This window comes from Coptis chinensis, chromosome 4 (assembly GCF_015680905.1).
Source record: "Coptis chinensis isolate HL-2020 chromosome 4, ASM1568090v1, whole genome shotgun sequence".
Taxonomy (NCBI): Eukaryota; Viridiplantae; Streptophyta; class Magnoliopsida; order Ranunculales; family Ranunculaceae; genus Coptis; species Coptis chinensis.
This window is the reverse complement of record NC_141459.1, coordinates 59,255,032-59,273,192: the sequence shown is the minus strand read 5'-3', so window position 1 is coordinate 59,273,192 and position 18,161 is coordinate 59,255,032. Positions and strand designations below refer to the sequence as shown.

The 18,161-nt window shown below is 36.2% G+C and overlaps 1 protein-coding gene across 5 annotated transcripts; it reads left to right on the top strand.

Moving 5' to 3' along the window:
- The first annotated feature begins 1,293 nt into the window (after nt 1-1,293).
- On the top strand, nt 1,294-11,527 carry LOC147504215 (CRIB domain-containing protein RIC11-like). 5 transcript variants are annotated; one of them, XM_086557248.1, is made up of 5 exons: nt 1,294-1,824; nt 1,941-2,035; nt 2,381-2,489; nt 3,280-3,445; nt 11,212-11,527. In XM_086557248.1, exons 1-5 carry the CDS (start codon nt 1,800-1,802, stop codon nt 11,216-11,218), a joined length of 402 nt encoding a protein of 133 aa, XP_086413374.1. In that variant the 5' UTR covers nt 1,294-1,799; the 3' UTR covers nt 11,219-11,527. The 5 variants fall into 5 exon arrangements, 4 of the variants coding, with proteins under 4 accessions (XP_086413374.1, XP_086413372.1, XP_086413373.1 ...); XM_086557246.1 differs by having other exon boundaries at nt 1,314-1,857; XM_086557247.1 differs by having other exon boundaries at nt 1,317-1,857; nt 3,301-3,445.
- The last annotated feature ends 6,634 nt before the right edge of the window (nt 11,528-18,161 follow it).

The following is an 18,161-nucleotide window of genomic DNA, read 5'->3' as shown; positions in this document are numbered from 1 at the left end:
ACCAAAGTCTTACCGAAAGGTAAGTTTGATGTTTGTTGTGCTATTGCCTGAATGACAGCGCACTCCTCCTGTTGATTTGGAAATTGCATGGAGAAAGCCCCCCCTCACTGTTCGGGAGGGGGAGATTGTTAGCTTTATCCCTCACATGAGGAAAGAATTTCAGGTTGCATGGGAAAGCTTGAGCGAACCTGCGCTCAGGTTTGGCTTGCTTTCGGGCGTGACTGACTTATTTCGGGCCTTTGATGGACTTCGGTAGAGTGAAGCGCACCCCTCGCACCTACTTTGGTCTTGCCTCGAGGCGCAACTTCTACCGTGTCTATTTTTCGTGGGCTTCGCTACGGTAACCGCGAAATTTGTGTTTTTGATATAAAAACAAAATCAAGGTTTTGGAAAAACCTAACCAGAGAAGAACCAAAGAACAAAAGAGAGAAACCCAATCTTGAAAGCAAGATTGAGAGATAACCTTTACAGAGAGACAATCCTGTAAAGAGAGAGGAGTGATCTAGTAAGGTGAGAGACTGAAAGGAGAGATTGTAATCTTCCTTCCCACTTTATAAAGAACTAGCTCTTGTGGAAGTAGGCACTATTGGCCGAACTACGGTAAATCTTTGTGTTGTGGTTTGCTTTTACTGCTTTATATTATGATCTGTTGTTAATAGTTGTTTAGCGAGTTGGACATGTTAGTATAGGTTGTAGTTGATATTTATAATTTGTCTGGAGTTTAATTGTGTTCAAATACAAATTATCTGTGTAGAGGGAAAATCGATTGGTATTGATATAATCTCCAACATATACTTCTATGTTTAATCCCCTGTTTTAGAAAAGGGGTTGATAATCGCTTCAACAATTTATGTCATCGCACCATTTATTTTAGCAGTTTTAACTTTTAAAGATGTGCTGACAAGTATGCTGATTTTAAAGTATGCTAATTTTGCTAAATAAATATTTTCATCTGGAAACATTGTGATACCGAAAGGTTTTTGGACTTACAAAGCCCGGACATAGTAGTTCAATAGAAGTTCACTTGCACAAGCAAGCTTTTGATGAAAAGTATTGAATTTGGTATAGAAACATGTAGTCACGTCTAGAGCATATCCCGAGTGGGTTAGCAACAAGTCAACAACAAGAATGCCTTCATGCCGATCCCTATCATTTCATGGTAGATATGTTTAGGCGAATCGACCTCTTCTGATTGGGTCCGTTGAACAGCTAAGCAACAAGACCAATATATCCATTTATCCTAATCAACTAGTTCTAGTTAATTAAGCACGGGTTTGAGCCCCATTACCTAATCCATTACTTTGAAATGCCACTGGTTTATAACATGGTGTCATGTGAGAAAGTGACCATTCACCTTTCAGTTTGGAGGTTTTATGGTTGTCCACCTTCTATGCTCACCTCATAATATTCCTTTCTCTTCTCGTGCTCAATACATTATCATCTAACATTTTCAATTTCCCCTTCTTTGGTTGTCTGTTCACTTCTTTCTTAGTGCTTTTCATATTTCATATAATTTATGTTGTCTCAGTTCTTAAACAACATTTAAAAGAAGGAAAAGAATCAAAGAGAGTGCATCTTTTGTTTTCCAACTGCTATCCACTTTGACCAACACAACATTTTCCTAATAATTATTTCATCCTTCTTCTAATTGACGAGGCTAATGATCCAAAACCCAGCATGTTCACCTTTGCTTAAGTTTTCTTCAGAAAAGTGGTCTTGGATTTTGAAGGCAGCTTACTGAATACCAAGCCTTTTTAAAAAGGTTTAAGTGGCGCTATTGTTGCTTTTGAGTGTATGCAATGGGAATAAGGATCAAAGGCATTTGTAAGGGATTTAGATTCATCTCTCAAATATTTGGTAGCATTTCTATCTTCTGGATTATTTCTGTCTATCTACACATATGGATATTTTTGCTCACATTAAAAACTCGTTGGTTGTAGTCAGCAAGGAGCGTGAATTGGAGATTGGGTACCCAACGGAAGTTAAGCATGTGGCACATATTGGATGGGAAAGCCAATGTAATACGCCAAGTTGGGTAAGTGATCCCCTCTGCTTACTCCAGGCGAGGACATACACAATATTGTTCTAACTAAACAACTCCCTGCATCAAGTACAATTGCTGTAGATACATTATTATCATTCCATGCACGTTGAGGCACTCGAGTGTTTTAAAAAATGAGTGGCTAGCTTGACCAAAAATCTATTCGAATTGGGGCGTATTTGTTCCATCACAGAAAAGTCTTAGGGAAAGAAAAGATAAGGAATCGAGTAATGGCACTGGACCACTTTTTCTATTGTTTTCTGATATTTGTTTTGCTAGGAAACTCAAAACAAAAAAAATCGATTCTCTAGTTCTAATTTTTCCGTTTTTACAATGTAGATGAATGACTTCAACACCTCTTCGAATTTCTCAACAAGGTCTCTGAGTAACTTAGGTGATGAACCTAGGGATCACTACAATGTTCCCGTTTCTACGTGGTCCTCTCAAGGTTAATTTATTCTATTTTTTTTTTTCATTTTTTATTGCCAAAATTGTCGCTACACTATCCTTTCATTCCTGGGTACGGCGTCGTTCATGCTTTTGAAATATGGTTATTCTCGAAAAAAATAAGTCATTCATGCTTTTTATTTTAGTTATTTTATCTGAATTCCCCGTTTGAATATCTATCTATACTATAGAAGTGCCAACATGTGGGTTTAGGTTTGGTTTCGCTTGATTTCCATAGATTTTTCTTAATTAGTCGAATAATTTGATATTGATTTATTTTATTTAAGGGAGGAGGAAATGCACGCTACAAATTCACTTCAAGTGCTTCTTTGAACAACAAATCATTCTCTTAAATATAAATTTATTGGGAGCCAGCACATTATTGTCCATAACTTTCTGCAATATTTTTAGAAGCTTAATAGTTTATGATGCCAAAAATCTGAACGTGATTAAAGGAAAACATATAAAACGGTGGTCTTTTGCCCTATAAGCGTCTTTGTGTTTCTCCATCTTCACCATTATTACGTTATTGGTTGCTTGCCCCACCTTAAAGGCACCATATCCAAGTCATACTGTAGAAGATAATCTAGTTACGTCAGCACATGCATGTTTTCCCTTTGACCAATAGTAAACCAAGGCAGATGTAGGTAAATTAACTAAACAATAATCTACCCATTGAGAAAATTAACATGAACCTTTTTCTTCACTTGTATACTATCCTGCCAAATCGGATCACATAAAATGTTTTGACATGGTCATGCCGGTATTTGAAGCTTGAGAAATTAATGCAGTGTGTTGTAGGATCTCTAAAGGTATCGAGTCGGTGCTCCTTGCATACAAGGCAACGATCACCATCAGAATGCAAATGAATCATATGATGATAACAAAGGATAGTACGATACTCCATTGGGGGCACTGGGGACATGTATTGATCAATTACCTCCATGGGAATAGCAAGTAAGAATCTATTGTATGTACCGATTATAAGATTCCAATTACCTCTCACAACCACTAACAATCTTGATGTAGTATGCTTCCGCCAGAATTTCTTGTGGTTTTTGGGTGATGTTTAGCATTCACGGCTAGAGAGTTGACGTCAAAACCATGTAGACAGAGATGTAGCTAGCATTCTCAAAGATCTCACCCATATATAGGCATATATAATATAAGAACTTCTAAGAATGTAGTTATAGAACGTACTAGTTTGAAGACGAGAGGCAACAAATGCAAATGTGTAGACATTGGTCTCACAATAAATGCCTAAGGCTAAGTCGAATGGTGTGGCAAAACACTAAATATCACGGAAATTCTGATCCAATGGTGAGTCAAAACGCTAATGCGCAAATGCTATCGGTATAAGTTTACCTATCTATAGTGCCAGTTTTAACGAGATAGCGTCAAGTTTGTTGGAATCTCTTGTGTATTTCTAAATACTAGTGTGTGTGTGCAAAGTGGAGGAGATGAATAAATTGTGTTCTCTCCACTTTAGTGCACAGTAGATAGTCCCACATTGGTTATCCACCACATCGGGTAGGGTTCGGGCCTAGGCTTGGGTTTACTGTTGTGGGTAGTGGTTTGACCAATAGCCTAAACTTGTTTTGCCTTTTTCTTGAGCAACAAGTTTCAGTGTTCTATTAGGAGTTGGTCTCTCTTCCTCCTAACATCTATAAATAGGACTGTGAGTCCATAGAGAGAATAGACTTGATCGAAAACTCAACTTCGAGAAACGTAAAACTCAAACCAAATTTTCTTCTTCTCTTCTTCCCGTCACCGCCGAGAGAGTTATATTGCTGTTCTAGAGGGTAGTCCGTTCTAGTGCAAAGTCAGGCTGCTGTTAACCATTGAATCCTGTGAGGAAGACGCCACTGTTGCCTTTCTGCACCATTGGAAGGGGCGAAATCTTTCTTTAAGATTGTTAGAATAGTTGTATGAACACAGCAACTAAAGTAGAACATAAGGAACAATAGCAATGAAGAAACAAGGACAGCAGTAACTGGGAATAACCAAGGCGTGGATTAGGCTGTCCTTAAGGAGAACAAAAGAGAGTGCTTTAATACGACAATCAAAAGATAAGTCTTTTACTTTGAGTTATTGTTTGTGTTATTGGGTTATGACTTTAGAAATTTTTTAATAATTTTGTTTTTGGTAGGGAAACCAATTAAAGATTGAATATTTATTGATCTTTTGTTGTTTATCAAACCCTATATGGTTGTAGACCTTTCTCCTACGTTTGTGGGAGTCAAATATGAGATTTCTATAAAAAAAAAAACGTCAAAGTTCGTCTTTTTGACAGCTACGTCACTCGTTACGGAAACTGCTATAACTTTCAGCTCAGAGCTCGGTTTTGCAATCCGCTTCTTGTGTTGGATAGCTGATTCAAAGAGCTTTCCAGTGGTATAAGGCTTGATACCCAATTCGTCCTAAGCTGGTTTAGAATTACAGTTCTTTTGAACTGTTTTTCTAGAAGGAGGAAAATATGGTAATCCGATTTTTCAATCGGTTAGGTATCGTATTCTTTCACTCTTTGCAATTCTTTTGGTTTAATTATATGGTGATATTCTTGCCTTGAGTTGCATGCTAGTTTTTTTAGGAGGGAAATCCCTAAGCTTAAACTTCTTTAATAACCTAGTCAACAAATTATACGTGTTTATCACTGAGGAATTAATTGGTTTGACTAGAAGTAGTTTGATATTAATTTTCTTTGTACATATGTTAATGTATGTAGATGGTCTAAGAGACACCTTAAGATAGTTAATATCAACCACACTCAATTCTTGGATAGTAATTATAATGTATTCAATGCATAATTGCTTACCTTTATTGAGTGAGCATGTTGTTAGACGATGGTTATAATTGTACTGTTGTAAAAATACATGTTAGATGAAGTAACTTGTAGCTTATATTTAATATAGCATATGTTAAAGTTGTGTAGCATGCTAGTTTTGGATATTAATCATCGTGGATTTACTTTAAACTTGATAATAGTTTATTGGTAAATTTTTCTAGTTGAAGACATTAATGGGTTGAGCCATTAGATGTTGTGGTAGAACTTGAGGTCTTGTTGATAGGGTATTCTATCTTACTTGAGCTCATGTAAAAAGAGGAGGTGGAGTCCTCAGTTGTTTTGCATATTCAGTGGCTAGATTTGCTTGAATATCGATATACTTTTGTTGTGAAGGTACAATTAAAGTTTACTTTTCCCCGAACCTATGATATGATATTTACCATGTTTGGCATGAATGTATTATTTAACATTGACATGAAGTTTAACCATGTCATATATTATTAAGTAATGAGCATCGTTGTCTACGAGAGGAAACAATATGGAAAACAATCAATATCCTCTTAAACCTAATTTAGTCAAGGAGATGTAAGTAATGGTTTGTCTTCTTAGACAATATCCTCCAAACACTATTTTAGACAAGGAGATGTAACGCCATGTAGATTGTCTTATTAGGCATTATCCTCCTATGACTATGGATAAATAGCCAAGGTGATGTACAAGTGCGTGGATTGTCTCCCTATGACAGTTGGAATGTTGAATGATGAAAAGAAGGATGATAATGATATGATATTATCTCGGGTAAAACCCTTTTCATCTAATTCTTTTATTCTTTAAGATTCATTAGAATCTTTTGTGGATTTCCTTTCATATAGATAACATGAACATAATATGACTATGTTTAATATGATCCAGATTCATAGACTTGAGTAAAGTATATTCTTGTCATAAGAGTGCATTTTATTGTTGTTGTTTCTTTTAGTGTTTGTAGCGGTATAATGTATTTTGCATGTAAGTTTGATTAGGTTGAGTAACTATTGAACTGTGGGGGGTGGTGACCCATATGCATAACACTTTTTTACCATAGTTCATCTCACAAGATAATTGGAAAGACACCAACTACAAAGTATGGAAAGGTCTTGGGCCTATCCAAAAATGCTTCAAAATGTGGGGTGTCTTGCCAAGGTTATTGTGAATGAATCTAAAAGAAGTCTTTTTGAAACCTAGAATTATCTAGTAGATGTTCATCGGTGAAACTCATAATAGTGATGTTTGTTTTCAAATGTCATGAGTGATAACAATTTTGTAGATACCATACTATTATTGAATGTCTTATATGCTAATTTTATTTGAGGTTGTGCTTTCCGAGAAATCGGCATAGAGTGGTTGAATGTTCATAATGAACTACATAAGATAATCCCATTATTTCTCGCACAAGAAATTTGGAAGACTATCAATGAGTATTTTCACCATTCACTCGTGATGATGTTTATATGTTTCTTGAGGAAGATTCAATTCATTAACCTATAAGGAAGTTGTCCGTTCTATGAGAAGTGTCCTTTTGAATGATACAACTCCTCTAAACTGGACTCTTGATTTATTGGGGGATCTATAGGTTGAATTGGATCTTTAAGAGAAAACTAAAACGTGATAGTTGTATTGCAAAATACAATGCTAATAATAATAGTCAAGGGGTTTCAATCAGAGACAAGATTTATACTATTTTGAAACCTTGCTCATATAACTAGAATTTCTTCTACAGAATTCTAAAGACTCTAGTTGAGTAGTTGTGCGGAACTACAATACCAAGTAGTACCAGGTGATGAGCTAAAGGTATACAATTTAATTAAATCTTTGTATGAGTTGATTCAAGCGCCTATAAATGACATGAGCAATTCAACAACATATTACTGTCATATGGATGTCAAAGTACCGTTGTTGATAAAAAATGTGTACTTTCTTTAGAGTAAAGCAAGACATATATGTTAATCTCTCTTTGTTTAGATGATTTAATATCATGAGTGCTAGCATTGAGAATGTGTATGAGACAGAGAAATTCCTATTTGAAACACATCATAAACCGTCATTGAAAATGATAGTTTATTATGTTATTAAACTCATTTCTGTAATTGCTGTTATCAAGATGTTGACGTTTGAATATGGTTGAAGGCCACATCGCATCTTTAAATCGACCGCCGATGGTATAGGGAAATTTTGGGCACTACTGAATTGAATGACCGTGAATATAGGAATTAAAACTCATGTTGGTCTCATTATATTGTTATAAAGACTTAGTAGAAATATTTTTCATTGAAAAGTATGGGTATTATGATAGTAAGCATGTGTTAACACCTTTTGTGGCAAATATCCATCTTATGAAAAATAATCTCCTTGTGTTTTTTCATACTAAATATGTCAATATCATTGGTAGCCAATTGTACTTGATGGATAATGTATGTGAGACATGACATTGCCTACATTAATGGCATACTGAGCTGATAACCCATTGTGTCCTTATAAGGAACTTTGATGTATATTGTCAGATTATCCAAGTACTATAGCAGAGCCATTGATTATGGATTGATATTTAGTAGATTTCCATCATTGTTAGAAGGGTAATATGTTATAAACCGGATCCAAAGAATGTTTATGTGTTTACCTTTGGTGGAAATTGAGTGTCTTGGATATCATCCAAGCTAATCGCCTTTAGAAAAGGCATGTGATGATCTTTGAGTGGGTTAGCAACCTCTTGGCAAATCTTCCCAGCCGGCTCTAAACAGCCTCCCCGATGTGTATATGCTTTGCAACCGCCTCATTCTGATAGCTAAGACATGTTATCTTATGTGAAATGGGAAAAGAATACATGTAAGTTGAGATATAACTTAATCAAGCAGCTGCTAGAGATTATGTTAGGTTGGACTTAGTTTGGCCACATGTCTAACCGCACCACTTCTTTGGAGGCAAGTGGTTATACGTCGAGGGGGATGGGACTTTTGCCTTAGATAGAGAGCGACACTGACGTCAACCCCACCTATGTGATTGGAGATCCCATGAATTAGGTTCAAAGGGAAAAACAAGTCACCTCGTTGCTCTGGTATGCTATTGTCTTTCTTTGAGACGTCCCACCCTATGACTAGATATCATTTTTTGTATACTTTGTATAACTTGAATTGCAATGAGAAAGGATGAGTTATTTTACTCTTATTGGAATCCATAGTCTATTTTTTATAATGAGATAGTGTATTTTAACTGCAATATACACTTGATGGATATCCACCTACGTGAATGTATAACTGGGTCGGTTTTTATGAGTATTCAGGCAAGTACTCTAGAGCATTCATGGAACACAAAAATGAGGGACAAAAAGCAACAATCACCGAGAATAGGCATATAATGAAAGAGCAATGTGGGTGCATGTCCTCTATTTTATCGCAGGGAATGTTGGTTCAAAGATTTTTAATCCACCACTTTCACGCATTATAAAGACATGTTACCCTATGACCGGGTTCAAACCCGTAAAGCACCAATTATCATATACATTATTTTTTCGATTCTCTCGGCATTTTCGTTAACCCATTTCTTTTGTAATATCCTATTCCAAAATAGTGGGGACTATTAGTATTTTGAAATAGTGGGGGATTGTTGGAATCTCTTGTGTATTTCTAAATACTAGTGTGTGTGTAAAAAGTGGAGGAGATGAACAAATTGTGTTCTCTCCACTTTAGTGCATAATAGATAGTCCCACATTGGTTATCCACCACATCGGGTGGTTCGGGCTTTAGCTTGGGCTTCTTGTTGTGGGTAGTGGTTTGACCAATAGCCTAAACTTGTTTTGCCTTTTTCTTGAGCGAAGAAGTTTCAAAATGTTCTATTAGAGTTGGTCTCTCTTCCTCCTAACCTCTATAAATAGGACTGTGAGTCCATAGAGAATAGACTTGATCGAAACTCAACTCGAGAAACGAAAACTCAAACCAGCCATTTTCTTCTTCTTCTTCTTCTTCTGTCGGCCGCCGAGAGAGTTATATTGTCGTTCTAGAGGGTAGTCCGTTCTAGTGTAAAATCAGTCGCCAAGTAACCATTGAATCCTCGTGAGGAAGACGCCACCGTTGCCTTTCTCGCACCATTGGAAGGGGCGGAATCTTTCCTTAAGCGACGACCTAATCCCTTTTGGTTATTCCTACCACTACCGCCCTTGTTTCTTCATTGCTACTGTTCCTTATGTTCTACTTTAGTTGCTGTGTTCATACAACTATTCTAACAAAGTTTACACGCCAGTATGAGTGGCGGGTAGAAGAAATATAAGCCACACGTCACACTGTGTGGCGGCTAGATTTTTTTTTTAAAATCTTTTTTCCCACACGCCTTTGAGAATGGCGGCTGGAGAGAGGAGAGTCCAAAAAAAAAAAAAAAAAATTACTTCCTCTAGGCCATTGGTACTGGCGGCTGTCAAAAAAACTATTGGTTTTGGAAACGCTAACCTGCTAACCTGCTAACTCTATCCACTATACTATTGTGGTTTGGTGGGATAACACACCAAACCATTGGACTTAGCCTAACCCACCAAGACATAATGGGAGTGTCCACAAATACCACTAAAGATCACCAAATCTAGGCCCATCAGAGACTATAGTATCTCGAAGAGCATTGCAAAGACATTGATAAAAAAAAAACATCTGTTATTTCGTTGAAATAAGTGGGTGGGCAAGTGGGAAAGCTAGATGCTTCACCAAGTTACCTGACCCTCTACTAAGGACGTGATATATTTGAAGGGGATATATTTGAAGGGAAGAGACTGGGGTTGGAGTGACAAACATACCTACACTTATGGAGAAACGATCATCTCCATTTTAGTTTGGACAAAAGATCTCCGTTTTAGCTACATTAAGTACAAGCCCAAACGAAATTCCTTCTTCTTCAATAATATGAATTGCTGCAGCCCCTTGTTATGTATCTCCAATCATTGTCCTATCATCTAAGTACTAGGCTTGGAGCGATGAGTGATACTCATATTGAATCTTTGAAATCAGTGGGTGCAAGGCCAATGCAAACAGGAAGGGCCAATAAGGTCACCTATTTGATTTCCAGGTAACCATATAAGGCCAATGCAATCAGTGGGTAGAAGGCTTAAACCTTTATTTGTGTTGCATTAGCTGCAAAGTTGGCATTTGATCACTATTTGCATAAGACATTTTGATATGTGAATATGCCATAGCTAGTAGCTCTTCTCCATCTCTGCTTTAAATACCATGGTGTGTTCGTTCCAATAAAAAGTAATACTGCTACTTAAGAATCTGACACTGTCCAGACTCCAGACATGTATCTATCCATGTTGTCACCAACTTTGAACTTGAATGCCTAGTTATATTAGTGGTAGTAGACTTAGATATGCCGAGTTGTTTATGTGTATTTTGTGGTGAACTGTGAACTCCAGCTCCGAACTATTTGTCTGTAACCCGGCCCATTTGGCTAATGTCACACCTTGGATTGGTTTGGTTCCACATATTATTGAAAGCTGTCCTAGATCCTGGTTAAATTGTAACGAGTAACGATCCACAACCACTAACCAACAGTCAATAATGCCCCCACTTTGACACCTGGAGGCCCACGCTCAAAGACTGCCTATCCATGGGTGAGGGGCCAGTTTTCTCAAAAGGCCTTGACATGAGCACTTTACCCTTATACTCTTCTGCCCGTATAAACCAAAACATGCCTTGGTCACTTGGTGAAATCTTAATATGATAGGATTCATATAACCCTTGGAAGAAAATTTGAGTTGGCAGTTTCTCGCAAAGCTCTAAGTGATGCTTAAGTTTGAACACATTATTGACTTTCTCCGCTTGTGGTAATTGAATGGAAGGACTAGGACAATCTTTTGACACAATTCTTGATCATGTTCTTTTATGTACTTATATTAATTTACTTGTTTATGTGTCCCTCTCAGATTTTGAACAGTCGATGGCACGTTTGCCAGCTTCAGATAATTTCAAAGAGTCTCCACCTAATGGCCTCCCAAAAGTTCCAAAGAAGTACAAGCGGAAAAAGACCAAGTCACTCCTTTAACGAGAAATCTCCATCGTCGTCATTGAGAATCTTTAGATAGACGTAATAAAAAAGCTCTAGTTGCTAAAATGGAAATAGTAACTCAAAACTAAAGAGTAACATCTTACATGCGGAATGTATTTGATATTGAGATGATACAAAATTGCCAAATGGAAGAATACTTAATGACGTGAATCACTTCATGCATTCGAGAGCAATACTTGACTTTCATTTTCATATTATGTATAGTTATTCATATTTTCATCTCTAATCATGTAAACCAATAAACTACAAGAAAATGGTTTTTTTCCCACGGTCATGAACCTTTGCTACTTTGGCCACAATTATTGACAGTAGGAAATAGGTTTTAGTTCGTAAGCATACTTAAATACCATTACCCACACTTTACCAGTTACTTGGGCCGTGGGTGGCAGCCACGAGTAAAACCGTCGGGTAAGACTTTTTTTTGCTGTAGATTCACATCCATATGTAGAACAGGAAAAGAAAATTCGAAGATATACCCTCGCTCGATCAATTATTCTTCTTCTTCCCCACCACTTACCTTCGCCTCCCACCCCCCACTTACATTTTTTATCTCTCTCTCTCATCTCGAAAAGGTAAGGAAAACAAAAAATTTGTTTCAAGCATCGATTTTTGTTTTAGGGTTTTATTTGACAAAATTAGGAGAACAGAAGGTGATTGTACGACATCTCGTTAAACTTGATTATCTTATCTAGGCGCTAAAAAAGAGGATAACCGAAAAAGCCAGTAAAAGGAAGAAAGGGGGAAACCCACCAACTTCTCCCACTCGCGCTAGATCTCTCTGATTGATTTCAATTTCAAGGGGAAAGAAAACAACAAGCAGGAAGTTCTTAGCTTGATTGTTTGAAATGTGCTATTGTTTAAAGATGTTCTCTCTCTCTCTTTTTCTGCAGTTGCAGGCATCACGTAGTGCTAGTTCCTTGAAGTATTAGACTAAGAGTTTCATTAGTCATCGGAAAAACTTTGCTTCTAAGGTTAGACATTTTGAGGACTTCTCATATTTGCTTAAATTGAGTTTAAAGTGTATTTAATGTACTCCACAATTTGTTTTTATTCCATAATCTTGACTATAAGAGCTTGAAGTTTTGTACGTCCATTTAAGAAATGTGTTATTCTTGTTTGGTGTACAGGTTTTGTGTTGCAGAACTCGTCCATTATCTCTTTCATCATCATTGGTAAGTTTTTTTTGCCATTAACATAAGACTTCAACAATATGTCAATGTAAGTGATTGGGAGGAGGGATCCCAACCTCCAATCCATACCCCATTTAGGAAAATGCTATAGGAGGCACGTCCGGGATACATTATTACCTATTAATGGTGTATCATCCCACTATAAAAGTACATAGCTGATAGTCCTTATAAAGAGGGCAATATACCCAAATAAAGTAATAATTGACAGCCACATATCCTTTGTTCCTTGTAGTCTGTAGATATGGTCAGATGTAATCGATATCGAGATCACAATACACAGAGAGAAATAGTTATTGAGAAAATTATGGTTTATTTACTGCCACGGATTGCTCATCTCTTTCCAGAGTAAGCAAGCCAGAGGGAGACTAATTTGTTCAGTTGCAACACAACCCTAACTGGCCGAGGTTGAAGAGAACAAAATGGATACCCCCAAGGAGATATTCCTGAAGGATTATAAGATGCCTGATTACTACTTTGATAAGGTATGTGAACTTTCTTCCAGTTACTCAAATATGTGAATTACTAGTCTAGTGAAGAGCATGTTGCATTCATAAAGCATTTTGATGTGGATGTATTATCTGTTAGTATTAATAAGAGTTCTTGTGCTCATCATGCGAAAGCTAGTCGTGTCGATATCTTGTCATACACTTTGTCTTTTTTGACATCCTGCTTGTTGTTGCCAGGGATGAGCTCAAATTTGCCACGGATATTCGTTTTCCAACAATGGTATGTCCTCCTCCCACTCCAGCTACAAGATTTAATTAAACAAAATAGTTCTTTTTCTTGATTTCAATATCTTTCACGCCCATTTTTTGAATAAGGGTTTCAATTTTCTTCCCCTTTGTAACTGCTTCCCTTTAATTTCTTGTTGTTAATTTGATTAAGCTTTGAGACCGAGTATTAGGATTTTGAAACGAAATAGTCTTTTAGGGTTTATTATGGGAACGCCTCTTCTTTCTAATTCTCTTTGTTTAGCCTATCTCTCCATTTGGAATCGTAGGGAAGTATTATTGAGTGCCTCCTCAATAATATAATGCAGTACAATATAAGTTATGTTGACGATTATCAAGAAATAATTGTGAAGGAAGGGTAAAGAAGTAAGCTAGGCGCTTTTAAACCCTTCTGCCATAGGGAGTAGGCACCAGTACAAATTCTGGTGGGGTTTACAATAAGACTGCTTTGAAAAGAGAAAAAAGTCTTGGCTTCATTACTTTTTGTATAAGTTGGCTTAGGGAAATAAAGAGACACAAGGTCGGCTAGTCTGGTGCCCTCTTTTACAAAACTGTCTTTTCAAATTTGTAATTACAAAATGTTATATACATTATTTTACTACGTTCGCATTATTTGGGGTCACGGAGTTTTAGATGTGTATATTTGGATATGGAGTATAAGAATGTTTTGATACGATAAGAATGAACAAATAACTCCAGCTGCACACACACACACACACACATATATATATATATATATATATATATATATATATATATATATATATATATATATATATATATAAAACGGATATGGAGCATGGCTGGCCGGCCAATAGTCTGAAAGTTTGGAGGAGGAGCTAATTTCTGATCATGATATGATGCCTTGTTCAGTCTCTGGACTTTCTATACCTTTACCATCTGGCTGGTAATTTATGCAACTTATTATTTTATTCCATATATATATATATATATATATATAATCTATTGCTAATGAATAATGACAGAGTCATCATTTTTTATGAAGATATGAATAGACCAAATAATGTGTGATATATCTTTTCTTCTATATTTGAAACTTTATTGATTGATATTATTTCAAGTCTGTATTAGATTTGCTTGCCCTTTTTTCTCTATGTAAGTTAAAATGTATAATAAACATAATATAAAAAGAATGGTGTAAAGAGGTGCCTTATGGAGTCCCTCAATTACAAGCTAATATATCTTGAGTAAGGCGCTGATCATTTATTTGCGCATCATTACAAATCAGCAATATTTGCCTGCCTGATTCTTTGTTTTCGTTGTAGCAGCTGAATATAAAGGCTTGTCTTTCACCTCTATTACGTTACACGATGCAAAGGCAAAGCACTATATTTTGGAAGGTCCATTCATGTATAAAAACATACAGAGAACTGCTTTCATGTTCAAACAGTAAAGACTACCAAAAATCTGATATGGGGGAAAGAGGTAAGTTGTCTTTTTCTGTTTCTTTTTATTTTCTCCGTTGTTATTCAATTTATTTTACTCACTTAGTGATCCAATTTGTCTATGATCTTCTTCTGCTCCAAGTAAAGGCGGGTTATTTTACTACGTTCAAATGCTATAATAAAGTACACACATGGCACCACTTTTACACATGTAATGCTGTCCAACTTTATGCCATGTCAGCTTCAGGTGCATAATATCTAGATTTGCTATCCTAGATATTTTCAAGATTCCGAGAAAAAATATTTGTCTCAAAATTTACTTTTTGATTACGTTATGCTTGTACTTTTATTTTGTTAGTTTATAGTGAACTTTTTTTTTTTAATCTTATCTTGTCTTAAGTAGATTCTTTTGCTTTTTGTTTACTTGCGAAAGTCTTCTGTAGAAAAAGTATAGATTTCGAGAATATTTCGTTGTGTATTGGTGAAAAACTTAAATATTTCACGCCTAATTAATATAGAAACTCAATAATGTAAACTGCCAATATTATAGACGTAGATCATAGGAGTCAGGTTATTGTCCAATGCAAACCATATTTTCTTTTGTTATCTATTATGATACTAGTCTTACTTTTTTTCTGAGCTTATAGCATGTCTCATATATGCACTTTTGCATGAGTTGAAGTGCTATTACTTTTGTTTACAACTTTTGGACTTGTTTCATGATGAGTTGAAGTGCGATTTCTTGCAAGGTTTTTACCACTTTGTTTTCATGTTAGCTAGGGTTCGATTTTCTTGTTGGATATAATCAAGAAGTGCAGCAAGAGTCTTGGTTGCTTAGGCTTATTCTTTTTCTAGTAGCATGAATTGTATTTGCTTAGGCTTTTACTAGGAAAAGTGAAGCAAGCATTGTGGTTACTAGGAAAACTCAACTAAACTAATACAATCTATCGCATGACATCGGTCAACTTCATCTCACTCTTCTTCCCATAAGAGTTTCCTCGCATCCAACTTGAAAAGTTCTTCTACATGGACAAAGAGTAAGAATGATCTGTTTGACGATTATGGAGGAATGGATTTAGGAAGCCATTCTCTGACTATTGGAAGATTATATGCTTGGGAAAATAAGTTTTGTGAGGAGGTTAAGGTATGCAATTTCAATGCAATAGAGCATTATTATCATGAAACTCTTTTGGTGTGTCTGGTGATCTTTGTTGCATGGGATACACATTGCCTTTGCAGTCTATATTGATATGAAACTGATGATAGGAATCATGAAGTGCGTGAAGGGTTAGACTTGTATCGTGAAGGCTGGATGATGAAGATGGGCGTGTTCAAGTCTATGTTCTTATTTTAGAGTCAAACGCAATTTATACTTTACTTTTTTCAATTGACTGATTTGTTATGGAAATGGTGACTTTGAGGTGTAGGATGGTTATGTGAGTTTTGTTAGGTGATTGGTACGTCTATGTTGATTGCGGGTGAACTGACCGAAGAATTAAAATATCAATATTTTTTTTTAAAAAAAAAAAAGAACTTTGCCACGGTCTAGAACCGTCGCCAAAACATCATTTCCCACGGACCCAAACCGTAGGCAAAAGTAACATTTTCCCACGGTCCAAAACCGTAGGAAAAACTGACTTTTCCCCACGGTCATGACTGTGGGCAAATCATTCCCGACGCACAAAAAGCCCACGGTCCAAAACCGTGGGAAAAACCATGGTTTTGGACCGTGGCATAAAACCTGTTTTCTTGTAGTGAAGTTAATCTGCAACCACTTTTACCGCTAGATAAATGTTGGATGGTCCTGGTTGTTCTTTCCTTGTTCACACCATGTTCCAAAATTATTAAGTATGTGATGGTTTTTCTTGTTTTTCATATTTCTTGTAAATATGTTTACATTAGCCACATTCTAAATCCATCTTATTAGGACTAGCATTCTGGGCACGCTCGTGAAACCTATTCTGGCACGCGTGATGCGCCTGCTGTTTTTTACACTTATCGAAGAATTGAAAAAACGAATTCTTATCGAAGCTCGAATTTTATTCGAATATTTTCTGTATCGAATTTTTGCCGTATTACGAATTGCTAACTATGTCACTAACCTACTATTTTAGACTAAATATGTTAAAATTGTCTGGATTTAAAAAAAAAAAAAAAATGTAATTTCTGAAAATTTGTCCGGAATTTCTGATGAAATTGTCGAAATTTCGGATAAAATTGTTGAAAGTTCGGATGGCATGGGTTGTAATAATAATGTGAAAATCAGAAAAACGAAAAAACGACATATGAATTCTACTATAACAACTGGGGGCGCTACACGGAAATTGAAAAGAGTCTAAGTGCATGGAGAACCCACTCGCACAATTTACAAAAATCAATACCGAAATGAGAAAGGTTATTGAGAAGAGCAATAAATATATGCGGAGAGAATAGTAAGAAGAATTGCACACCTGATATTGAGGGAGTAATATTAGGAGGGGGTGATATTGAGGGAGGAAGAGTCGGTGAGTCGGTGATTGTTTTTCCTTATATCTCATGCATGAGCAAATCTTCTGGAAAAAAAAAAAAAAAAATAGGCGAGGGAAAAATCGGAAACAGTGAGAAATAAGCAAGGGCAAAACTGGAAACAAGAAAAATGATGTATGAAAATACTGTAACTTGGGGCGTGTTCTTTAAAAGGAGAGAGATAATGCTGACCGCCCCTAGCTATTATGCAGAATAGGTCCGGATCGACCCAACTTGAGGCCTAAGGTGGAGCTCAAAATGTGGCCTTCTTCTCAAACAATTAGTTAGCTACAAAACACTCTTCAAAGTAAAAGTAAACTAATTGTTCTAGCAATTGTTCTAGCAATGGAATGAGTTGTCGAGAACAATTGGAGGAGGATATGGTTGGAAAGTGATTCGATGCTGGCAATTCTCTCTTTTAGGAAAGGTTCTATTCCATGGAACTTAACAACAAGATGGAAGAGAGCAGCTTAAAAACTCGATCACTAGTACATCTCACATACATTGCGAGAGGCCAATTTTGGTGCGGATGCAGCTACAAAGAAGGGAGCTACTATGATTATGGGAGAAACAATTTGGAGCACAAGCAGACCCATATTCATCACTAGTATAGAATGTCCTCACCGGACCTACTATAGATTTGATTAGGCTGTCTATAGTCTTAAGTTTAATGTGGCATGTACCCTCAATGTTACATTATTTAATTATTATTAATAATATCCCTACTTTTGTGCAAAAAAAAAAAAACTAAAATAAAGAAGATAGGCCTATGAGTACTATAGAGGCCTATCGTTTAAGAATATTGTACGTCTAATAAATTAATACTAGATGTAAGCTGATAAGCACCCAAAACTGTAGTTTAAAGCCTTTAATAGTATTTTATTTAGGCCAATTATGTTTATAATAATGAGAGTTTATTACTGTTTACTTGTTTTTGTGTATTTCAGGTCTTCGGGTCAAATATGTGAAGAAATA

What these genes read in the sequence shown, in the direction of transcription:
- LOC147504215 (XM_086557246.1), top strand. Translation starts at nt 1,800, where the DNA reads ATGGGAATAAGGATCAAAGGCATTTGTAAGGGATTTAGATTCATCTCT. An exon ending in AATGTAATACGCCAAGTTGG is followed by an intron (nt 2,036 to 2,380) that starts GTAAGTGATCCC and finishes TTTACAATGTAG; the next exon opens with ATGAATGACTTCAACACCTC. An exon ending in TTCTACGTGGTCCTCTCAAG is followed by an intron (nt 2,490 to 3,279) that starts GTTAATTTATTC and finishes AAATTAATGCAG; the next exon opens with TGTGTTGTAGGATCTCTAAA.